Consider the following 25,673-nt stretch of genomic DNA (forward strand, 5'->3'; position numbering starts at 1 on the left):
GGCACAACACCCTTATCTGAGTCCCCACACTCCCCTGGGTTGGCTGATACCTTCAATCTCCCTGGAGACAGCTGGTCATACTGCAGGGAGGCTGGGTGGCATCACTGCTCTGTGACCCAGTCTCCCTCCTGCTCCCAAAAGAACAGTCTCTTCTACCCATGGGTGGTTAAGATACTTCTACCGTGAGCGTCTCTGGATGGACGGGACGAGGCAGCAACCTGCTGGTCATGGGCACCAACTCAGACAGTAACTGAGGTCATCTCTGGGAGGCTGTCACCCCTTCTTCTTCCCCTCCTCTGCTATTTCTCTGTTTCTGCCACTGGAGGTGTGTGTCTGTTCCTTTGGGAGGGGGAAAGCAGAACCCTGGCTGCCAGGCGTGCAAGTGGGTGCCTTGCTCTTGTGTGCAAGTGCAGGTGTGTATGTGTGTGACCATGAGGCTGTCACTGGGTATGTAGGATGCCCCTGTGTCTGGCCGTGTGTGCATGTGGGTGTGTGAGTGAGCGCTGTGCGTCCTCATTCTTCTCCCAGCCCTGCCCCCAAGCTGAGCAGAGAAGGTGACCTTGAAGAGATCACAAGCAGCAGCAGCACCATGGCCTCAGCTGCTTCCGTGACCAGCCTGGCAGATGAAGTCAACTGCCCCGTCTGCCAAGGGACCCTCAGAGAACCGGTCACCATCGACTGTGGCCACAACTTCTGCCGAGTGTGCCTCACCCGCTACCTGGAGATCACCAGCCCGGACCCCGAGGAGCCCCCGACCTGCCCACTCTGCAAGGAGCCTTTCCGCCCAGGGAACTTCCGGCCCAACTGGCAGCTGGCCAACGTGGTGGAAAACATCGAGCGTCTCAAGCTGGTGTCCCAGATGGACTTAGACGAGGAGGATGTCTGCCCAGAGCACGGGGAGAAGGTCTACTTCTTCTGCGAGGACGATGAGATGCAGCTGTGCGTGGTGTGCCGGGAGGCCTGGGAGCACCGCGCCCACACTGTGCGCTTCCTGGAGGATGCAGCGGGGCCCTACCGGGTATGAAGGGGAAACTGCGGGCTTTCCGGGGGTGTGTCTCGAATGGGACTAGACTGAAAGAAGCAGAGCGGAGGGGTGGATAATTTGGGCCACTCTCTATTTTATCATCAGCCAGGCAATAGACCCAGGTATGCAAGGTCATGTGTTTGTGTTTTAAGTATGTCCTATATTGTTTCCTTATGGCCAACACAGAATAGTAGTTCAACAAATACCTGTTGAGTGAATGAGTCACCAAAACACGAGCATGTGTGTCTGGGCCCTGGATCAGTCAGGTGTGTCTGAGGATGTCTGGGTTTGCACTTGAGGAAGTGATTGCATAGTGTGTATTAGTATTAATGTTTGCACGTTTCCCAGTGGGTACAGTGTGTTTGGGGGGATCTGACAATTTGAGTGTGTATGTGTAACTGAGTGCTCATGTTTGTGAGTACATGAGTGTTTACATATATGCAGGTTGGGTAGATACATATAGTGTGTAATTTTCTCCGTCATTAAATGAGTGTATGCTGCTTTTAGTTGTTTATGCATCTTGTTTTATTACAAGTAGGTGTCTGTGTTCATGTGTCAGCTAGTTAATTAGCATGTATTGGTAAGAGTTCTAAATATATTTTGCAGTGTATTTTTATGGCCATTTATATGTGTATAACTGTTCCTAACTCTTCTCTAAAGCAAGAAATTTTTTGTTTGTTTGTTTTGGGAGGGTGTTTTGGCCACATCATGTGGCCTGTGGGATCTTATTAATAGTTCACCAACCAGGGATCGAACCTGTGCCCCCTGCAGTGGAAGTACAAAGTCTTAACTGCTGGACCACCAGGGAAGTCCCCAAGAGCAAGCAGTTTTTAAAACAAATCATTGATTATTTTTTGCATCATCCATGTTTCTTGTTCCCTCCAGATCGTACTCAGAAAGTTGATTCCATTCATAACAGAAGTTGTTCGGAGGTATTCCTTTTGGGAGATGTGAAAAAGTTAGGATAATTTCAAAGAAGGGCATATCAAATTCAGGACAGACCCTAGATACCATTTATTCAAGGCAAAATAATTTAGAGTGTGTTTAGCCTGATGACAGGGTTTCCCCGGTGGCTCAGCAGTAAACAATCTGCCTGAATGCAGGAGACACAGGAGATGAGGGTTCGATCCCAGAGTTGGGAAGATCCCCTGGAGGAGGGCATGGCAACCTACTCCAGTATTCTTGCCTGGAGAATCCCATGTACTGAGGACCCTGGAGGGCTACCGTCCGTTAATTTGCAAAGAGTCAGACAAGACTGAAACAACTAAGCACATTCACACAGCTTGATAACAGGAAGGCTCAGGTGGGAACATGGAATCATAGCCTATAATGGCACAGATTAAAGGGGGAAAGCCCTGATCAAAATTCTTGGAGAGCCAAACAAGAGGAAAAAGACCCAAAGAGAGTCAGCTGTTAAGGACAATAACAGCCCAAGCTTTGTCAGCTGAGACCCAACTCCTTCCGTTGGGTCACTCTATTCCAGGAGACAGAGATGACACTTCTTAACAAATCATTGTTTCCATCTTAAATATTTTTTAAAAATTAATTGAAGTATAGTTGATTTACAGCTTTGTATTAGTTTCTAGTGTACAGCAAAGTGATTCATATTTTTTTCAGACTCTTTTCCATTATAATTTATTTCAAGGTATTGAATTTGGTTCACTGTGCTGTACGGTAGGTCCTTGTTGTTTATCTGTTTTACATATGGTAGCTTGTATCTGCTAATCCCAAACTTCTAATTTATCCCTCCCCCACCTCCATCTTAGATATTTTATGCCCCTTCTTTCCAGGAACAAATACAAAAGTGTCTTGAATGTCTAAGAAAAGAGAGAGAGGAGATTCAAGAAATTCAGTCGAGGGAAAATCGAAGGATACAAGTCCTCCTGGTAGGTCATCATCCCTTCCTTAGCCCTCTTGCCTTCCTCTGGCTCCAGTGCCTATCTGAAATCAAGGAAACATCACATATAGGGGCTTTGAAGTCCTTCTGAGTTTGAATCCTGAAACAAATTAGCTCTATGACCTCAAACAGCTCTCTATGCTCAGTTTATTTTTCTGTGAAGTGAAGATTAAAAATTGTTACTATCTCATTGAATTTCTGTAACGACTGTCCCTTAGTGACATGCACATTGTGTGCACTTGGTAAACGGCAGGAAGTAGGGTGTCCTCACCCCTTCCTTATATCTCCTCCCGGAAGTGGCAGGGCAGGTGGAAAGGAAACCAAGTCTGTCCGGGGACCTGGAGACTAGGGGGCTCTGACTTTACCACCAAACCTTGGAAGATGTGGATCTGGGCCAGGAGGGAGACGGGAGTGAATCAAGGAAAAAGAAGGAAAAGGAAGGGGAAAAAGAGGAGGAATAACTTCCTGGCCTCTTTCTTCTCCTGCCCTCTCAGACTCAGGTGGCCACCAAGAAACAAAAGGTGATTTCTGAGTTTGCACATCTGAGCCAGTTCCTGGAAGAGCAGCAGAACATCCTATTAGACCAGCTGGAGAAGCTGGATGAGGACATCCTGAAGCATCGGGATGAGTTTGATGTCCTGGTCACTGGGGAGATCGGCCGGTTCAACACCCTCATTGAGGAACTGGAGGAGAAGAAGGAGAGGCCGGCGAGGGAGCTCCTGACGGTGAGAGCTGAGCTCCGCCCCACCCACCGTGCTGGCCTAGGCTTTGTGGCATCTTTAGCACCTGAGCCATCTCTTCTTCACTCACAGATCTTTGTACCCCAAGTGGAAGATGGGTCACAGGACCACAAGTTCTGAATTCTAAGAATCCTTGCTTCCCCTAGAGCTCCCAGGTCACTTTGCTCTGATTGTGGTCTCTTCATCCTACCATCCATTCAGATAGGGAAGATGCTTTATTTATCTCACAAATACTTTATTTATTTGTGAGGATCCTACAGTAAAATGCAAGTGAAAGTAGCACTTTGAAAAGCATCAGGCACTAAGCAAACAAATGTCAGGTGCTGTTTTCAAGGCAAACCATTCTCTGTGTCACCACCCCCCAGTCAGGAAGTTCTTTCTAGTCTATTTCACTTTGTCTTGCTGGAGGAGAGATACTGGGGTCCCAGTATGGCATCACAAAGGCAGCATGACTTAGGGGGACACACTTGGGACTGAGAAGCAGGTGACCTTGGGATGGAACTTGTCTTTGCCTCTGAGAGCCAGGTCACTTCACTGTCTGCATCTTATAAAATAAAGGAGTTGGGCTCCAAGATCCCTGAAGCCTCATAAACCCTAAAATGCTGTGACTCCATGGATCTGGTGTCCTTTTCTATCTAGGGCTGAGAATACAGTATTTTTGTCTTTTCTTGTGGGAAGGAGAAGTGGAAACCAAGTCTCTGCTTTCTCTCTTTTTCCTAGGATATCAGAAGCACTCTAATAAGGTAAGTTTGTTTCTTCTTTCCCCACATACATAAACAAACAGGCACTACACGCCTGGTTATTGCCAAACAAACATACGTTCTCACATTACAGATAAAACTCACATGTAAACTTTCACATCCTCAATTGCATTTCCACGTATAACCATAGGTACACACCCAGCATGGCACTGCCCGAGAGTGGGCAGTGAGGAGAGGAAGGGGGTCCATCCTAGAGGAATGATGTCTGCCCATGGGGACTAGCACCTCCAAGCTCAGTTAGAAGAAGATGACCAACTGAGTCTGGGGGCATCGCTAAGGAGGATAAATCCCAGACCCCGCCATTTCTGTGCCCCTAGATGTGAAACCAGGAGGTGCCGGAAACCAGTGGCTATATCTCCGGAGCTGGGCCAGAGGATTCGGGACTTCCCCCAGCAAGCCTTCCCGCTGCAGAGGGAGATGAAGATGTTTCTGGGTAAGAGGACCCCATGGAGCACAGGTGGCCATGAAGCCTGGGCTTACGAGTGGCCTCCATGCCCTGCTTCCCTACGCTTGTGTGACCTTTGACAAGGCTCAAGCCTTTCCAGTGCCTTGTTTTCCTTATTTGCCAATCTTTATAAAATCTGCTTTCAGAATAATGTGACAAGGAAGTGAGATAAGAAAGCTGAAGCTTTCCAGAAAAATTTAACTATTTTGAAAAATAATGAAACTGATCTAACCACTTGTCATGAAGTGACATGCAAGATAATGATTAACAAAATTAGTCACCGTCAATAATTTAAAAAAGCCATAGGGGCATTTGTAATATATAATGAGTTTTTTTTATAATTGTTAATTAATAGCCACTGAGAGTATTTTTCTGTGCCCTGTGGTAGCTGACTTCCCTTCCTCCTTTCCCTGGCTTTCCCCCATCCTCCACCCCATTAGGCTGGTTCTCAGAGTTGAACTGCCCATGTGGGGACCATGACCCCCTTTTCCGAGACAGGGAGTGGTGATAGGTGAGGGAATGGAGGGTTTGAAATGAGAGTCAGAAAAGTGGCTTGCTGCCAACACCTCCCCCTCATCCCATATGACATCATGTATGATGCCACCTAGTTCTAAATGACCTGCCCACAAAAAAAGTCACCTTAGAAGAGTTTTCCCCTAAGTCCACTTCCTGCAAGTAAGTGGCCTAGCAGAGAAGGAAATTTTACTCTCGTCAAAGGCTGACCTTTGACTCTCCCCTAAATTATTTCCAAGCAGAATGAGAAACAAATTAACCCACTTATCTGTTCATTAAGTAGATGTTTCTTGAGCATTTACTATGTCCTGGGCTCTGTGTGAGGCATTGAACGTAAACATGGTCTCTGCCTGCTCAGAGCTAGACAGTGAGGCTCAACATGAAGTCCCAGCTTGCATCAACATGCCCTGGGAACTTGCCAGAAATGCAAATCTCGGCCCCACCCTGGGCCACTTGAATCAAAAACAAGTGCTCCGGGGGCTCTGATGCAAGTTCAAGTTCAGAACCACTGGTCTAGAGGGTTCCACCTGCCATTCTTCTCTTTGTCCCTTCCCTTCCTGGGGCCTCAGTTTCTTCATCAGTAAATGTTCTGTGGTTTTGTAAGACTAATGAAACCGCATCTTGTTTTACTTCCTCTTTACAGAAAAACTCAGCTTTGAGTTGGATTATGAGCCAGGTAAGTTGCCTCTGTCAGTATGGGAGGGAGTGAGGAATCTAAAGTTGAAAAGGACGGATAATTTTGCTGGGTTCCACACTGGAAAATGTACTAGTCAAATACATATATATCATACATATATATATATATATAATATATATATATATAATATATATATATAAATGTACACACACACATAATGTCACACATGGCAGTGATATATGTCACTGCCTTTATAAGGACTGCCTGAGAACCATGAAGAAGGAAGACGCACACACTCATACCATGTACCTGACAGGAAGTTCAGGTTCTGATCTGCACTTGACAAGATAGAAAGATTAAATGAGCCTGGGCCAAGGTCTATCGGGAAGGGCTTCCTGGGTGAGGGGAAATTTGATCTGGATTTAGAATAACATTCTTAGAATTGTCAGGACCCCCCCACTCTCTCTTGGGTGTTGTTTCATGGATGATAGGCGTGCAACCTGTGGGCAGGAAAGGAATAAATTCTGGACCCCTCTCAAGGCCATTGTTCCTAGTCTATCAGCCAAAGACACTGGGAAGTCGTGGGGTTCTTGGAAGCGACTCTAATTCATGGACATATCAGAATTCACGTATTTGTCTCAACTTATGGATACTAAAAGTAGCACTATGCAGAGATCTGCAGAAGTTTTGATGTCAAAAAGTGGCCCTCAGACAGCCTGATTGTAGATTCCTGAGGCAAAATGAATACCCCGTGGGTGAGTCAGGGAGCCTGACAGGAGCGAAGAAGACTGAGTATATGAGTCATATGCACCCAGGGAGTGATCATGAAGTTTGGACTGGGGGTGGGGGGATGTCCCCGCCCTCTGAGATACAGGAGGGATAGGACGTGATGTGTCAGCAGAGGAAATGAGAGCAGGCACACACAGCTCTGGGCGTCAGCAAGTTGCAGGCGGCAGAAGTGCTTTTCAGGGGACTGCAGAGAACCAGATGAGAGCCTGCATGTCCAAACTAACACACTAACCAACTGACTAATGCTGTGGCCAACATAGACAGCATATTAAAAAGCAGAGACATTACTTTATCAACAAAGGTCTTTCTAGTCAAAGCTGTGGTTTTTCCAGTGGTCATGTATGGATGTGAGAGTTGGACTATCAAGAAAGCTATGTTGGAGAAGACTCTTGAGAGTCCCTTGGACTGCAAGGAAATCCAACCAGTCAATCCTAAAGGAAATCAGTCCTGGATATTCATTGGAAGGACTGATGCTGAAGCTGAAGCTCCAGTACTTTGGCCATCTGATGCAAAGAACTGACTCATTGGAAAAGTCAGCATCAGTACCACCCTGATGCTGGGAAAGATTGAGGGCAGGAGGAAAAGGGGACGACAGAGGATGAGATGGTTGGATGGCATCACTGACGCGATGGACATGAGTTTGAGTTGGCTCTGGAAGTTGGTTATGGACAGGGAAGCCTGGCATGCTGCACTCCATGGGGTCGCAGAAAAGAGTCGGACACAACTGAGCGACTGAACTGGACACATCCTCTGAAGCAGGTGTTAACAGGTTCAGGAATCATTTACGGATTGTGCTAAAATGCAGATTCCGTCTCAGGTGGTCTGGGGTGGAGCTTGAGAGTGTCACTAGCAAGTTCCCAGGAGATACCCATGCTTCCTGTGTTTGTAGGCACTCTACACGTTGTTGGGAGTAATGCTAACGTGAATGCCAAGGGGAGTGGTTAGACCTTTCTTGAAGGTGATAGTGTGTCTGCTGACATCTGCATCCCTTTTGTTTTCCCCACAGCGCACATCTCTCTAGACCCCCGGACTTCCCACCCCAAGCTCCTGCTGTCCGAGGACTACCAGCAGGCTCGTTTCTCCTACAAGTGGCAGAAGTCGCCGGACAACCCCCAGCGTTTTGACCGTGCCACCTGTGTCCTGGCCCATGGTGGCTTCACAGGGGGGAGACACACGTGGGTGGTGAGTGTGGACTTGGCTCACGGGGGCAGCTGCACCCTGGGCGTGGTCAGTAAGGACATCCGCCGGAAGGGGGAGCTTCGGATGCGGCCAGAGGAGGGGGTGTGGGCGGTGAGGCTGGCCTGGGGCTTCGTCTCAGCCCTGAGCTCCTTCCCCACCCGACTGACCCTGGAGGAGCAGCCCCAGCAGGTGCGGGTGTCCATCGACTACGAGGTGGGCTGGGTGACCTTTGCCAACGCCGTCACCCAGGAACCCATTTACACCTTCACTGCGTCCTTCACCCAGAAGGTCTTTCCTTTCTTTGGGCTCTGGGGCCGAGGGTCCAAGTTCTCCCTGAGCTCCCAAGAGGGTGCAGCTACCCTGTCCTAAGCACAGGGCTCAAAGAGGGGACCTAAGGACTTGACCCTGGCTGGGTCACCTGAGAGTTGAAATGACTGCTTTAGATGATGTGGTAAGAGTCGGGACTTTGGAGAGGGACAAGGTGGGATGAACTTCAGTCTGCTAATCAAGCCCTTTCCTCAATGCTGGATGGATGGGACTCAGACTACTGCTAGCCCTCCTCACCACCATCTCCACCAGGCACAGAAGCACTGTGTAAGAGGAAGGAATACTGGATTTGAGCGAGGAAGACTTGGGTTCTAGACTCAGCCTTGCAATGAATTATACGATCTTAAACTAGGCATCTCACCTCTCTTCATCTTGTTTTCTCCCCTAAAATATTAGAGTTCATCTACTCATATCCTTAGGAAATATTTGTTGTGTGCTAATTATGAGCCAAGCAGTTTGGTAGCCACTGGTGACATGAAAGGGAAAAGAAAAAAACGAACAAACAATAAAACCCCCACAAAACTTGTCCTGTATCTGAAGGAGGTCATGAGAAGAGACAGTGACCTAAGGAGGAAATGAGAGCACAGTGTTGTGATGGGAGTCTGATCTGGGCACTAGAACAGCCCAGAGGAAGGGTATAACCCATTAGGAGGCAGGAGGTGAGTCAGGGATGGCTTTCTAGAAAGGGGAGTCTAAAAGATGGGTATAGTGGTCCAGTGGTTAAGACTCCATGCTTCCAATGCAGGGGGTGTGGGCTTGATCCCTGGTCAGCAAACTAAGATCCCACATGCCTCAGAGTGTGGACAAAAATAAATAAAGAAATAAAACCAAAAGATGATTATAGTGAATGAGGAAAAAAGGGGAAAAAGCATCTTAGGGAGAAGGTGTGGCAGAGAAATGGATGGATGATCTGTGACCCATGGGATACTGGGTCATTTGCACTGTCTTCATGAGCTGATTGCTCATGACACCCACCCCTGACACCACTCAATGCCTTCTTCTGGCTGCGATGAAAATGCAGGGCCTTGGTAGGAAGGGGTCAGGGAAGTTGTGGACATAAGCCACAACCTGAGGTCCACACTCATCCTCTGGAAAATCAGGAAAATCCTGTTCTTGATCTGTTGATCACCATCTGACATTGAGAAATGAGACGAAAGGAATAAGATGGTGAACAGGAATGAGTCCCAAATAGCTCAGCTGTGGGAGCAGAGATAGCACTGTAATAAGGTTTGTACTGGGGAAGGAATCTCAGACAGAGGCAGGGGGTGAATTGCCCAAATGGAGTTACAGAGGGGGACCTGTGACTTGTAGCCCAAAGCACTGGGACTGCTCCAGGGCTGGATAAGAAGTGTCATCTGGGGGACTGGGCAGAAGAAGGGAGAGAATCAGGACTTTGTAAAGATGTGTGGTTTTGGGTAGAGACCTTGTAGGGGAGCAGGTTGTATTGGCAGAAGTTGTGGCTGCACATGGTGTGAAGAAGCTGAGTGTTCATGACTCCAGAAGCCACCCTGCCTGGTGCTGGTTCAGGGATAAGAACTAACACGTGGCTGCCTTGAGTTTGTAAGATGATTTCTGTCATTCCAAGGAAGTTTAAATCCTATGTACAATAAAAGCATTGTCTTATATTTTATTTTTAGTTCTTGGTGGTGTGTCATTTATTCTGCTTAAATAACCTTTCACTTTAATACTGTCTCTGTTGAATCTGCTCAGACATAAAGTAAAACGTTCTATCATCTCCCCATTGCGGCCTCTGGGAGGAGCAAACCATCCAGGTGCAAACTCTAAGGGGAGATAGGCCCAGTGTCTTGAGGCCCAGACTTAGAAGTCACCCCAAAAGTTCTGTTATTTACCCTCTTCTTTTTTTCCTCTTTTGGCCAAAAGGCTTATAAGATCTTGGTTCTCCAACTGGGGATTGAACCCAGGCCCATGGCAGTGAAGCTGGCATCCTAACCACAGGACTTCCAGGGAATTCCCTGTTGTTTATCCCCAGTTTAGTGGTGGTTTAGTCACTAAGTTATGTTCTACTCTTGCAACCGCCTGGGCTGTAACCTGCCAGGCTCTTCTGTCCCTGGGATTCTCCAGGCAAGATTACTGGAGTAGGTTGCCATTCCTTCTCCAAGGGATCTTCCTGACCCAGGAATTGAACCCAGGTCTCCTGCATTGCAGGCAGATTCTTTATGGGCTGAACTATGAGGGAAGCCCTCAGTTTAGCAAGTAGAAAACATGCGGAGATCAGGAGTGAGGAATTGGAAAATGAAGGTACAATTGCTTTTCCTGGGAATGTTCAGTATTTCATGTAAAATGTGTAGTCAAAAAAAAAAAAAATAGAAAAAGAAAAAGGCACATGTAAGTCCTTATATAATGGTAAAACACACCCCAAGTCCCCAGACCTGGGATTCCACCAAAACATGGATTGTCTTTTTCTGTTTATTTTTCACTGGTTTTAGTTGTGTTTTTAAAAATGACGATTAGCCTCTAGGGTAAATGTGTATGAAGATCCCAGCCTAAACAAGATAGCATTGTAAAGCAATTATCCTCCAATTAAAAAAAAATGTATATATATTTAAAGAATACATTAGAACTTAAAGAGAGATCTTGGCCTGTTGAAGGACTTTACATGTATTATGTCACTTAATCTTAGTGACCCTGCCAGGTAGCTCCTATTATTATCTACATTTTAAAGTTAAAAATGCTGAGGTCTGGTGAATTTTGGGCACTTGCTCAGCCAAAATCATGCACCCAGGATTTTGATCTATGTCAGACCCAAGAGCTCTTAGCCACCAGGCTACCTTGTTCAGAAATGGGTCCCCCGGTAGGTGTGAATATTTTATTATTGGGCATGCTCCTAACAAGGGACTTGGATTCAGAAATAGAATTTATATTTCTTACACTAAGAAATAAAACTGCTAGTGAGTGAAAATACTCGTGTTGGTCTATCAGCACTTGCAGGGTAATTGAAGTTCATTTGTTTGGAGTGTGGACTCAGTGCAGAGGAAGTGGATTGATCCTAAAACACGGTGACTTCAAGATAAGGTAGCTCCATGAGCCTCCACACTCTGCTTGTCACAGTCTGGTCTCAAGGTTCCCTCCTCCAGGAAGTGCTGGAGTCCAGAGCCCCAAGCTCCCCATCACCCTCTCCAACACCCTCAGAGGATTGTGCACACTTGGTTTTTTCACAGCTTACACTGTAGCAGCTCTTTCTAGTAAAAGGAATGGCAACTCACTCAAGTTAGTTCAAATAACAGAAAAGTTTATTATAAGATCAGACATGTAAATAAGGAAAATGGGACTTCTCCACCACTAACCAAGCTTCATGGGAAGCTATGGTGAGGGTGCTGGAGGGGACACAAGTAGTTCTCAAAGAAAGAATTAAAGATTTAAAAAATGTTAGTAATAATAACGAACACATATAGAGCTCACTCTGACCAGTCACTGTAAATAAATATTTTTTAATATATTAACTCATCTAATGATCACAACAACCCTATGAGGTAGGTATTATTAATAGTCCCATTTAAAAAAATAGTCTCATTTTATACATCAGACAAGTGAGAAGGATGTGGGTTGGGTCACTGTTATTACTCACCCAAAGAAGTGATGCACAAATAATTAATATACAAAGGTACTATTCATTGATCTGTATTCATTATATCATAGTTTCTATGACATCTGTTACCTCACAGTTTCTGTGGATCAGAAGTTTGGGTTCTCTGCTTAGGGTCTCATGAGGTTGCAATCAAGGTGTCAACTGGGCTGGGTTGTCTTCTGGAGACTCGACTGGGGAAAAATCCACTTCCAAGTTCATTTAGGCAGTTGGCAGGATTAATTTTTCGGCAGCTGCAAGACTGAGGGCCTCTGCTTCCTGTTGGCTGAAGGCTGGAGGCGGCTCTCAGCTCCTGGAAGCTGCCTGCTGGCCCCAGAGTCACTCACATCATCCGTTCAGCAAGGAGAATCTCAAGAGGGAGAGTGTTAACAGGAGGCGTCCCATTTGTGTAATGCAGTCCGTGCAGTGTCAGCCCATCCCCTTTGCCATATTCCATTGATTAGAAGCAAGTCACAGGTTCTGCTCACACTCAGGGAGAGGGGATCACACAAGGGTATGAACACCATGAAGGGAGAATCACGAGAGGTCACTGTAGAGTCTGTCCATCACAAAAATAATAAAAGTGCCAGATGAGTGGTATAGATACCAGGTGCTACAGGAGCTCAGAAGAAATGTTCCTTCCAACAGATGTGCAGGCTCCACATGCAGATGTGGTCTCACCATTGTGAGCTCATACCATTCAAATGATGCTCCCATTTCAATATGAGATGGTGAGAGATGGGTGCTACCATCAGTTCACAGGAAAACAGAGGTCTTGGGTCCTGACCCCTGCAGCGGGAGCCAGAGAACAAGCCTGGTTCAGGAGAGAGGCTATGACTATTGTCCAGGGGTCTGAGGGTCAGGCATCAGGTCAGAGCTCTGGCGACGAGGAATGGAGGTCATGTTCAGGAGATGGCAGGTCTGAGGGGCCATCGGGCAGACCTAATGGGAGGCTGGACAGGTTAGGGGAAGGAGAGCCAGGAGGGTGAGGTGAGTCTGAGATGAGATGGCCCAGGGATGAACAGGTCAGAGCCGCTGAGGATGGCTGGACAAGTGACTCATTGATTCTTTTCTCTAAGTTGGGATAAATAGCCTCTAATTGCTCTGGAGCACTCCTAGAAACAAAAAATCCTTCAGTATATTCTGTTGACTCTTCCACTGTCCATGTAGCATGAAGATGCAAGTTAAAGGAACAGTGGAACTCCTTGACCTTGAGAAAGCCCCCACACACATCTAGGTTGATGTGGGTTTGTGTGTGGAAGCACAGGTAGGAAGGGAGATGGGACAGCTCATACCTGTTCAGTAGGTCACTGGCATCCTAGGAGAGAGAATGAGTGAGAGTCACCATCAGTTCTCAGGTTCCTGTTCCCTCCAAGTCCCCTCTCCACCCCACTAGTGGATGGCACTCGGGACTGCCACCTTGAGGACTGGAGGGGTGCACCCCTTCTGTGTACCCACTCTGCTGCAGCAGCATTGGGCAGCCTTGGACAGGCCACCACCACATGTCACAGAGAAGTCTCTTCTTACACCTCCCAGAGGGATACTACAGGTAGGCTGCCCAGTATTTGGGGAGAATTCCAGGCTTTGGAAGGCACCCACGCACCTTCAGCAGGCTGGTGTCCAGTTTCTTGGCCATCCCCTCCAGATCAGTGACCAGGCTGCTGAACTGAAGTAATGCCCTGGAGATGCCAGGGATTCTGGACAGCTCTGCTGACACATCCCTCCGCTGGTCTGGCCGCTGCTGAGCGGGGGCATCCAGCTGTCTTCTGGTTTGGGGTTGCTGCTCCAGCTCAGCCTCTAGCCTGTGGGTCCCATGGTCTGCCTGAAACTCCAGAAAAGGAATTCTGTAAGATCTGATGTCAGAAGGCTCCGCCTAGCCCTCCGCCTCTGAGCATTGAGTGAGAATGCTGATTTCTCAGTCCTCCTCCCTTCGAAACATTGACTCTACCTGTCATGGGTGTTAAAGAGGCAGCCATGTTCTTCAAAAATGCCGGGACACCGTCTCCCCACCTAACACCCTTGTGAACATCCACACATGCATGTTACACACACCCCCAAACCGCCCCCCCCCCACACACACACACGCACAGACTCTGCTATATCCTCCCACTGCCTTTTAACCCTCTCGGGTCATAACGTGAGGAGAGACCCCACACTGAAGTGAGCAAGAGAGATAGAAGGGTAGATGGTCAGAGACAAAGAAACCTACGGTTTACGGAGTAATTTTCAATTGATAGTCTGCTTGTCTCTGATTCTTGCCTTGAACCAGGTGGAGCAGGACTGGCTTTCATTGATCATATAAACCACATGAAGTTCAGAGCGTTTGACTTGCCCCGGGCCACTCAGCCAACAAACCCCAAGACGGAGCCCAGCACCCATGTTTCCAGCCTCCAGGCACTCCCCTTGCAGCAGACTGCTCCAGACAGACAGATGGCCAGACTGGAGTCCTTCCTGAGACTCTAAGAAACCCACCTGCATCTCCTGCAGTCTCTCCTCCTCCTGAGTTCTGAGCCGCTGGAGTTCACAGATGTCCTTTCTGAGCCTCCTGATCCTGCGGTTGAGTCGTTCCTAGGGAGACAGACATGCTTGATGATGAGACCACGGGGGAGGGTGATGCCCACGGAACACATTGGGGGAGTGGTGGGTGTCCTGATCCCAGGATGAGGCTAAAGGAAAATTCTGCCTAAAAAGAGGCAGCTTTCTATGTGTCATCCTTGGGGGAAGAAATACAAGAGTTTATTTAATGGATAATGATGGTGAAAAGAGGTAGTTTGGGTTTTTTTAAGCCTTAACTATACAGGAATAACAGATAGTAACAGAATCGTTTCTACTCTGACTTCAGGGTGTTTTTCTCCCAACACCTAAAAGTTTTGTGCTGATCACTGGCAACTCTTACTACTTCTCATGAACAAGTGAAGCCAATCTAGTGAGAACTGACTTAGGAGATGCAAAGCCTCTGGTACCACTCCCCCACCCTGGCTGGGATGGACAAGAATCCTCTCTTAGAGGTAAACCTGTAGCCCAGGAAGGCATGGGACCTCTCTCTAAATCTTAAATCAGTGTCTGGATGGGTCATTGTGTCCGGGAAACTAAGGATATAATGAATGATTTCAGTTTCTAAAAAATTTACTTTCAGGTTTTTGAAAAACTATGTAGGAGGCAAAAATAAAGCTGAAAAAGATATCAACACAGGCCTTTAATCACTCAAAATGGAAGAAAGGTACAGGGTGGGGGTGACAGCGAAAGATTCTGGAAACAATCTCCTTGTCATCCCTTTTTAGACTGGTGACAAAATGTATTTGCCCTGCTAGATAAAAGGGCGTACAAAGCTTTAGCAATAAAACAGTATGGTGCTGGGGCAAGAACATTTAGAAAATGAAAGAAGAGAGAGCTCAGGGAGAGACCCATGTTTACAAAAGACTTTAAAAAGAAAAACTACAAAGAAATGAGTCACAGGTATGAAATGTACAGTGTGGAGGATATAGTCAGTAACTGTGTCATATCTTTGTATAGTGACATACTGTAACTAGACTTGTCCTGGTGATCATTTTGAAATGTATAAAAATATTGAATCACTATGTTGTGTAAGCAGAGAAGGCAATGGCACCCCACTCCAGTCCTCTTGCCTGGAAAATCCCACGGACAGAGGAGCCTGGTGGGCTGAGTCCATGGGGTCGCTAAGAGTCGGACAAGACTGAGCGACTTCACTTTCACTTTTCACTTTCATGCATTGGAGAAGGAAATGGCAACCCACTCCAGTGTTCTTGCCTGGAGAATCCCAGGGACGGGGGAGCCTGGTGGGCTGCCGTCTCTGGGGTCTCACAGAGTCGGACACGACCGAAGCGACTTAGCAGCAGCAGCATGTTGTGTAAGAGGAACTAACATAGTACTGCAGGTCAATTGTACTTTCAAAATGAACAAACAGAAGAAAGAAATCAGATTTGTGGTTATCAGAGGTAGAGAATAGGAAGAGGGTGAATTGGATAAAGACAGTCAAAAGGTACAAGCTTCTAGTTATAAGATAAATAAGTACTAGAGATGGATGTGCAACACGATAAATATAATCAACACCGCTGTATGTTATATATGAAAGTGGTTAAGAGAGTAAATCCTAAGAGTTCTGATCACAAGAAAGTTTTTTTTTAATTCCTTTAATTTCATGTCTATAAGAGATCATGGATGTTCACCAAACTTACTGTAATAATCATTTTGTTATGAATATACATCACATCATTACACTGTACATCTTAAACTTTTATACTACTGTTTGTCAATCATATCTCAATATAACTGAAAGAAAAGAAAATAAAAAGTAGTATATAGATCAGTAAGAGAGGAGACAAAATCTGTAGGAGATGGTGCTGAGAAACTGGCTTACAACAACAGAGAAAAATAAAGCCATATGCTTATCCAGAACTCTAGATGGATTAAAGACAGCATGAAAGGAAAACTATAAAGTTAATAGAACATAATATTAAAGAATAAATTTGTGGCCTGGGGGTAAGGAAAATTTGGCTTAAATAAAATCCCCAAAGCACAAACCGTGAGACAATGATTTAATTTGATGACCTTAAAAATTAAATATTTCTGTTCAATAACAACACTATGGACAAAACTAACAGAGAAATGACAGACTAGGAGATAATATCTGCAATGTCTAAAACCAACAAGAGACTTATTATATACAGGACATCAGAGGAAAGCCTAGGGACCTCCCTGGCAGCCCAGTGGTTGAGATTCAATGCTTTCACTGCCGTGGATCTGGATTCAATCCCTGGTTGGTGAACTAAGATCCCACAAGTTGCACAGTGCAGCCATTAATACATAAATAAATAAATAAAAGGAAAGCCTAGAAATAAATAAGAAGACAGGAAACCAAAAGAAAAATTGGGAAAGAATATGAACAATTAATTTACAGAAGAAGGGATGCCCAAACTCATCAGTGATTAGAGAAATGGAAATTAATACAAAGGAATATTACTTGACCCTTATCAGATTAATAAAAAATTAGACAACGGATAACACCTGGGGAAGGTGGGATGTACGTGGGTGTGAGAACCACACTGCGGGCTGGTGAGAGGTGCATAGCATAGCATTCTGTTAAGGATCTTGGCCACCGAGGTGTGCTTTCCTCTATGATCTGGTGGTCCCGTTTCTGGGTAAAAATCCCAGAGAATTCCTCACTCAGGTTCTAAGATACTGTGTATGCTACAGCACTGTTTGTGGTAACAGAGTTGGAATCACGTAGAGTCCGTTCCTGTGAAATGGATGGGTAAAATGAGGAAGGCGTCTGCTGTGGAACACTGGGCAGCTATCAGAAACAATGGACCGTGTGACCCACAAAATGTGAACTGATCTCAAATCATGGTAGAATGGAAAGCAAGAAGTAGGGACTTCCTGGTGGTCCAGTGGTTAAGACTCCACGCTTCCACCACAGAGGGCATAGGTTCAATATCTGCTCTGAAGTTAAGATCCCACAAGGGGCCCAGTTGAGGGGGAAAAAAGAAATAGATGAGTCCCATCATGTAATTTTGTTAATTCAATATATAAACACACAGTGCAGCGATGTGTGTTTTGCAAACAGTCTACAAATGAAAATATAACAAACACTAAGCAGTTACCCATGGAGGAGAGAGGAACAGTGATTAAATTAAATGGAACAAACAAAACAAATACGGGATTTGTGGACTAAAGGTAGAAAGTGAAAGTCGCTCAGTTGTGTCCGACTCTTTGTGATCCCATGGACTATACAGTCCATGGAATTCTCCAGGCCAGAATACTGTACAGACCATGGGAGTCTCCAGGCCATAATACTGGATTGGGTAGCTATTCCCTTCTCCAGGAGATCTTCCCAACCCAGGCATCGAACCCATTGGGGGTGGATCCTTTACCAACTGAGCCACAAAGGAAGCCTGGACTAAAGATAAGAGTGTGCAATTAACTGAAGAGTATGTGTTTCACTAAGTAAATCCGTCTCAACTCAGGTGGAAAAAAAATGGGGGAGAGGGGATTTCGTTGTTGTTGGCTGTTCATGGGGGATATTTTTTTTTCCCCTGTCATTTTGCTTCACTTCCTCTTTGGAAAAGAAGTGTCCTGCATCACTGGAGAGGTACAGGTAGAGGCTGGAGTTGGATAAGATGACTTTGAAAGTTCTTTCTGGACCTGAGATTCAGAAGATAGAACCAAAGTCAAAGGGCTATGGGTGAGACATCAGCAAGAACATTCAAGCAAACAAAGAGTAAACAGAAGAGACAGTGATGTCACTCAGAATTTATTAAAAATTTGTCACATCACTGGGTGTTACCTGCATGCATTTCCCAGCAGAGAAGGAATAAAACAGAAGGAAGGGCATGTGAATTTCACTCAGGGGCCTCGCTGGTGAAGGTGGAGGCTCAGGTGGGGTGGAGAATTGTATAAGCATGAAAGTTCAGGTCTCACAAAGTTGAAACAAGCAATTAACCTTCACCGTGTTACCCCTTCCATTTACTCTCTCTGGTGTCACAACTACATTTCTTGAAGGAGTAGGCGGTTCTCACTGTCTTCACATCCTCGTGCCTTTTGCTTCCCAGCATCTGCCTTTGCTTCTTATCACTCTTTGGAAACTGCTCTCTCCAAGGTCACCAGTGAACTCCAGGAAAGAGACTTCAGAGGTGCCTTCTCAGGCTCCTCTTCTTTGATGTGATTCTCCCCACCCCATTCTACCCACCTCCCACACCCTGTCCTTCCTTGACCATTGCGAGGTTGTTTCTTTAACCCGTTTCTTTTGCTGAACTATGTCAGGCTTCAGATTTTATCATAATTTCCTGAAAGATGTTTGTCCTAACAGTCAATCCTATTTCTAGCTGAGACCTAAGTATCTCCCACTGCTCTATTGGCAGTTCAAGCTCAGTCTGGAGTAATCAAACTCAGTCTGGAATAATCAAACTCAGTCTGGAGTAATCAAACTTATCTTCCTATTCCCCACCCTCTTTCACAATCCACTACTCTTGACTGCCATATTTCTGTCCTTGGACCCACTATTCTGCCTGTCATCCAACTTGAAATCTTAGTCATGTTTTGTCTTTTATCTGTTTTACTCCTGTCTGCAAAAGTTTCTTATTCAAAGATAAGTCCAAACTCCTTAACCCAATATCCAAGATCCCCCTCTCCCCAATAACCCAATTATGTTTTCTGTGTTCCCTTTCCCTACTTTCTCCCTTTTCTTCACAGGAGCCAAATGGAGTTGCTTGTGGTTTCCCGAACACGCCCCATATAGCCACACCTCTCTTTTACTTCCCTCTGCCAGAAATGCTATCTGTTTCTGCCTGTCAAAGTCAGGCCTGTTCCTGAGATCTGGTTCAAAACATCACAGTCCTGTCTTCTGGAGTAGCTTTAATGAAGAGTTTATAGTCAACTATGAACATTGGGTAAATAAAAAAGGAAGCAAAGATAGCAGCAATAAAGATAAATGCATGAAATAATCAAAGATAATTCAGATCTATCATTTATGGTATTCAAAATGAATAAGGTAAAGTCCTTTTTAAAAACAAATATTTATTCATCCAGTTTTGCAGTAAGATAATATTTAGTGTGTGCATATTATGTGAATAAGGTACTCATTAAAATTAAAAAGCAAAATTCTACTAACTTTTATCTTACTAAAATATTCCTCAGGGAGTTTGAGAGAAAAAAGACAAATTGAAAGATAAGCAATGGTTCAAGATCTGTTTTGAATTAATAAATGCTTTTTTAAAGTCTGTGATCCTAAAATGTGATTTCACAATAAAAAAATTTTGACCAAAAAGGGCAGTAAGTAGTGATGAAACATGAGAACCTAGCAACATTGAAAATCCTCTCAAATGACTTACTAACAATATGCATCAAACAAAAAGTGGTTAGAAGGCAAAAAGTTACCTTTCCCTATACAGTCACCAAAAAACCAAAAAGACCAATTTTCAAAAAACATGCTCCTTACAGAACAAGTCCCAAAATATAGATAAGAAAGGTATAGTCTATTATATTTTATGAAGAAAAATGGTGTTGATGACTAAACCTGACAATGTCCACATGATCATACATATAGAAAATGTCAGGAAATTAAGTTAAAGGATATATGAATTCAGCAAAGACTCTCATTTGGATCTACAATGTACCAATTGCCAAAAAAATTACTCTTATAAAATATATGCTGCTGCTGCTGCTAAGTTGCTTCAGTCGTGTCCGACTCTGTGCGACCCCATAGACGGCAGCCCACCAGGCTCTGGTGTCCCTGGGATTCTCCAGGCAAGAACACTGGAGTGGGTTGCCATTTCCTTCTCCAATGCATGAAAGTGAAAAGTGAAAGTGAAGTCGCTCCATTGTGTCCGACCCTCAGCGACCCCTTGGACTGCAGCCTACCAGGCTCCTCTGTCCATGGGATTTTCCAGGCAAGAGAACTGGAGTGGCTACTCTCAATATGAGATTTAAATTAAGAAGTGTAACATCTGATTCACCGACATAAAGGAAAACACTTAGTGATATTAATATATCCCGCTATTGGTCAAGACCATGTAGGCCCATAAAAGTAATAATTCTTAATGTAGGCAACAAATTTAGTGTGATACCAATTAAACTTTCATGGACTTCTCCATCATGCTTAGAAGCATTGCATAAGAAAACCCTTCTGAAAAGACAGCAAGAATATCAGGGACAAAAATTACTATTTGGTGAAGATGCTACTACATTTAAAAATAAATCAAAAAGCAGTAAGTATCAAAACTGCATAATAACTTTCGAACAGAAAACACTAAATCCCTAGTTTCAAAAATCAAGTTGGTGCTCCATGCCGCATTCCAGTCCCACTCAGTTTCACTCACAGATAGATTCACTTTTCCAAACTTGACCTACCACAGCTTCACTCTTTTCAAACCTTTCACATCCCCACCTCTAACCACACAGCTGGTGTTCTTTCTCAAATATTCAGTTCAGTTCAGTTCAGTTCAGTGGCTCAAATCACAACACGTGAGTCTCCTCCCAAACTGCAAGACTCCCTCCCCTTGCAGATGCCTTCTTTCATTCCCCACTGTTTCAATGGAAAGAGTGTGCCCCCTCCCAGCCCAGCATCCACTTCTTTGCCAACGCCCATCTAACTAGATGGCTCAGCATCATTCAATGTACTCTGCAGTCACTTCTTTCTTAGCGTCTGGAACACCACTTCCCTAGCTTTTCTGAAGCCTTGCTAGTGGCTCAGTCCAAGTCTCCCTTACTGGGTCCCCCTCCATCTTATGTCTAAGTGATGGCCTTTCTCAGGACCTTGCCCTGGAAACTCTTTTCTCCCTAGACTCTCTCCTGGGGATATTGCAGCAATTCCCTTAGTTTTAAATATTATCTTTTAAAATTTATTTTATTTACTTTCATTTGTTTTTTTGACTGCTCTGCGTGACTTGTGGGATTTTAGTTCCCTGACCAGGGAGGGTTAGGATGGAGTCCTAACCATTGCACTGCCAGGGAATTCCCTTAAATATTATCTTTATTTTGATGGCACCCTGTCCTAGGTTCTGGGAATACTACCCCAGACTCTCTTTGGAGATTCAGATTTCTTAGCCAGCTGCATATCTAAGATCCTGCTTTGATGTGTCTCAACTTGGACTAGACTTGTCTTAAATGAAACTTGATGTTTTGTTCAAACCTGTTCTCCTCAGCCCTTATCTTTCCATCATCCATCTAGTTTCTCACACTAGAAACTCATGAAGTCATCTTTTGATTCCCTTCATTCCCTCACCCCACTTCTAATCTGTCAGTAGATGCTGTCAATTCACACTCTAATTATAAACTCTTCAAGTACAACAAGACATTTCCAGATCTGGGGCTCCCCAATCTGAATCTCCTCCTGCCCAGTCTTCCCACTGGCCGCCTTCTCTTTTCCCTGGTCTCAGCACCAGTGCCACCTCCTCCGTGAGGCCCTCACTGACCGCATGCGTCACCCGTTACTCTCCATCTGTTTGTTTTCTTCCTAGATCATACAAGACTTGTCATTTGTTTGATTTCTTGCCTGTCTTTCTTTGGAAAATCCCTGGCAGGAGGGATGGCATCTGACTTGTTCAGCATTGTATTCCTAGCATGCATGGTAGTTACTGATACACTGCAGGAACTTACTCAAGTCTTTCTTAAACAAATATTGCTCTTTATTTACTTCAGGTTCCCTGTCATAATTTAAAGGTAGACTTGAGGACAGAGATTATGAATCATCTTTATAGTTCCAACAATGCCTGGCATGACATCATACGCAAAGCAGACCTGAATAAATCATTGAGTGAGTGAATCGATTTTCCCATATATTCACTGGCCCATCAGCAGGTGGGAGGCCTCCCTCTGCCCTCCTGTGATCCCCCACACTTAGAGGGGATGATGTTAGAACTAGAGAACTTGGCCTCTTTGGTTTTCTGAGTTATTTCTCTCTCTTCCCATAGTCACCCTTGATCTGGACTCCTCACTTTCTCATTCTGTTTCAAAATGTGTTCAAAAAGTCAAGAATCTAAAAGAAAGCTTTGGAAATTCATCCTTCATTATTGGATAGAAAGACACCATGGTGAAAATATGTCAATTTTCCATCCAATCAAAGGGAAACTAAATTGGGAGTGGGAGAGGGGGAAGATTGGTTTGAAAAATGCTAAAGCTAATTGGCAAAATAGGCATATATAAATATCCACAAAAATTCTGAAAAATAAGAATATTCTGACAGTTCTAAGACCTACCTGACACTAAAATACATTGGAAAAGGACAGTTTTAAGAATGGTTTTACACCCAGGCAGAAATAGAATAGAATAGAATAGAGTCAAGAAAATATGCAAGTCTATACGCACCATGGCATACTACAAAGTTGGGATTCAAATCAGTGGGGGACTATGGGTTATTCAGTAATAAATGATGACAGGAAAACTGATTATAATTTGGAAGCTATCTTATTATTTCATCAAAATATATCTTGGATATTCTAAGTTCTTTAAAATAAATGTTGAAGGATACTCGTTGCAACATTTCTTGTGATCTCAAAACAAAACAGTAATGTATAGATAACTCAATACCAGCCAATTTATGGTACATTCATAGAGCTGAACACCATGCAGTTATTGAATTCATAAGATCTAAAGGTACTGGTGGGAAAATGAAATAATGTCCAAGATGTATTTTTAGATGATAAAAATGAGTCACAGAAAGATATGTAGAGAATCCTTATATGTCTGTGTTTTAGACAGTGTGTTCACACACACACAATTTTTTGAAAGATTTATACACAAAAATCTAACAATGGTTACTTCTAGGCGCCGAGAATAGGGGAAAACAGGAAGAAAGATTTTTAGTTTTGACTTTATACATTACAGTGTTATCTGAATGTACCACTTTGATGATAAAAGTTTTTAAAAATAAGATAAAAATAGTTACTGTAGGAAGGAAGGAAAAAAAGACAAAGGAAGAAGGAAAAGAGAGAATCATGTACTAATTTCCAAGTTTCAATATATTTACAGGATAATTGGTAACATATGTAAATATGGCTCAGTGGTGAAGAATTCCCCTGCCAAGCAGGAGATGTAAGTTTGATCCCTGGGTTGGGAAGATCTCCTGGAAAAGGAAATGGCAACCCACTCCCGTGTTCTTGCCTGGGTAATCCCATGGACAGAGGAGCCTGGAGAGCTACAGTCCATGGGGTTGGAAAAAAGTCGGACTATGACTTAGCGAATAAACATCAACAAAACCTGATTATGTTTCTGGCCAATATCCTAGTACTATCAATCAAGGGAACCATATAGTCTTAATATTAAAAGGGTTTTGCCTTATTTAGTCCAGCTCCTTCATACTACAGATGAGAAGTGTGAGGAGGTCATGCTTCCTGGGAATCTGATGTCACGTGACAGTGTCTCCTCTCACTGAGGATTCTTTGTATTAATACATTGAAACTTTAACATCAGTAGCAAGATATACACAGGGAAATGAAGACAAAGGTCTAAAACAGGATGAAGCAGAAGAAACAAAGACAAGTGTCAGTTATTGAACCTCTATGACATGCCTGGGATCAAGGACAGGGAGTAGAAAGGAGTAACTTGGGGAGGTGGTGGCAGGGGGATAGCGACGATGACCTCGCGTTACCTTGTAGTGGCTGATGGCATTTTCAATGGGCAGTTCACAGTGAGACTTGTGTTCAGGGGTCACCCGGCATTCCATGCACAGAAGACGTCTGCTCTCCTCACAGAACCAGCACACCTTCTTCTGGTGGCTGTCACAGGTATAGCCGGCCCCCAGGACCCCCTCGGAACAGGGCTTCCGGCAGAGGGGACAGCTGTGGACTCCAGAGGCTGAGGCCTTCTCCAGGTGCTGGGCCAGGCAGGCCCGGCAGAAGAGGTGGCCGCAGTCGGTGCGCACTGCCTCCTTCAGGCACTCCTGGCAGATGGGGCAGACGCCCCCTTCCTGGCGGTCCTCCCGCAGGGGGCCCATGGCCTCCACTGCACGCTGCCAGCGTCCTGTCTACTAGGGCCTTCTTCCCCACAGGAACTTCGGATGGCCTGCCACCCTTGACAGTCCAGCTAAGGAGGAGGCAGCCCCGGAGAGGCTCAGAGGACACAACTCAGCCCTCCAATTTCAAGCAACCGCCTGCTCTTCATCAACAGAGCGTAGCATGGACCACGGAAATCACCATTCTGCAACAAGTTCCAGAAATACGTCATCTTTCACATTACTCTCTGGTTTCCTAGTCTTTACTAGACATAAAATCACTCTTTTCATACACCTGGAGGAAGTAGGTGATTCAAAGACCATGTTTCCTCTTCAGAATTTTCTGTGAATATTTTTACAGCTCAAAGTTAAGAGGCCAGAATGTCCCTGTCAGAAGCCAGAGCTTCGTAAACTTCAAAGTTGAAAGTCTCTGATTTGCCCTCAGTTGAGAGAAGCTGCAGGAACTGGTCGAGAACCACACTGCGATACTTGAAGGCTCGTGGTCACACTCTAAGAGTTTAGCTACTGCTGTCAATTATGACTTGACATTTGCATCAGCACCTCTGTCAGCATCTCTGTCAACCAGCATCTCTTTCGGGGTTATACAAATTCCACAATCAAAGGGACAGAGAAGAAGAAAAGGACAGAGAAAAGTCCAGAGACCTTTTCCCTTCTTTTCAAACCACCTCCAAAGACCCAAGGAAGAAAGTACTCTCCTGTCCCTATGTCCCTTAAAACACTGCATTCAACTCTCATCCCCTCATCCCCAAGCCTCTTGTCTAGTCCTCCTCCAGAAAAGCTCCTCTGGTATCCTACCTCAGTTTCTCCCGTGGCGATTTCAGGTCGTGTCTCACGGTCCAGATCTGGAGAGATGGCCAGCAGGCGACTGGCTCTTTTTAAATCATGCGAATTATATATGCTCACGTGTTAGTGAAAATGGGGGAAAGGTGATGAGGCCCATCCTCCCTACAGCTGCGTGACTAACCGAGGGGTGAGATGGACTTTGGTTGGTGAAAGGTGTGGCTTGTTTGCACATAGGAAGGAGGAAAGTCTTGGTGCCTCCGACGTGAATACGACACGAAGTCATTCAGGACACAGAATGATCCCAGAGCCCAGCTGATACCTCGGGATCCAGGTGTGGTCGGTGTCGGTGACACAGAACCATGGCACCTGCTCGTGATACCGGAATGCCCGGTGCCCACCCACTTCTAGTCAGGCTGGCCTCAGCACTCACCCTGGGGGAGCCCATGGGGAATAACACTAATAAGAGTTGCCAGTTGAGGCCTTTTTTTTTTTTTTTTTTTGCCACCCTGTGAGATTTGTGGGATCTTGG

General features: G+C 45.0%; 2 protein-coding genes across 4 annotated transcripts; one reads left to right on the forward strand and one right to left on the reverse strand.

The window, feature by feature from the left end:
- The first annotated feature begins 73 nt into the window (after positions 1-73).
- Positions 74-9,948, forward strand: TRIM10 (tripartite motif containing 10). Of its 3 annotated transcripts, XM_027525017.1 has the most exons (8): positions 75-255; positions 529-1,018; positions 2,815-2,910; positions 3,416-3,646; positions 4,382-4,404; positions 4,740-4,855; positions 6,024-6,056; positions 7,813-9,948. In XM_027525017.1, the coding sequence occupies exons 2-8, from the start codon at positions 590-592 to the stop codon at positions 8,352-8,354; spliced, it is 1,470 nt and encodes a 489-aa protein (XP_027380818.1). In that variant the 5' UTR covers positions 75-255; positions 529-589; the 3' UTR covers positions 8,355-9,948. The 3 variants fall into 3 exon arrangements, with proteins under 3 accessions (XP_027380819.1, XP_027380818.1, XP_027380817.1); XM_027525016.1 differs by having other exon boundaries at positions 75-1,018; XM_027525018.1 differs by lacking the exon at positions 2,815-2,910 and having other exon boundaries at positions 74-1,018.
- A 1,630-nt stretch (positions 9,949-11,578) lies between these two features.
- Positions 11,579-24,354, reverse strand: TRIM40 (tripartite motif containing 40). The gene is made up of 5 exons (XM_027525266.1): positions 23,999-24,354; positions 14,368-14,463; positions 13,499-13,717; positions 13,191-13,213; positions 11,579-13,010 (listed from the first exon to the last, which is right to left on the reverse strand). Exons 1-5 carry the CDS (start codon positions 24,341-24,343, stop codon positions 12,767-12,769), a joined length of 927 nt encoding a protein of 308 aa, XP_027381067.1. The 5' UTR covers positions 24,344-24,354; the 3' UTR covers positions 11,579-12,766.
- Between the last annotated feature and the right edge of the window lie 1,319 nt (positions 24,355-25,673).

Source organism: Bos indicus x Bos taurus, chromosome 23 (genome assembly GCF_003369695.1).
Source record: "Bos indicus x Bos taurus breed Angus x Brahman F1 hybrid chromosome 23, Bos_hybrid_MaternalHap_v2.0, whole genome shotgun sequence".
Classification (NCBI taxonomy): domain Eukaryota; kingdom Metazoa; phylum Chordata; class Mammalia; order Artiodactyla; family Bovidae; genus Bos; species Bos indicus x Bos taurus.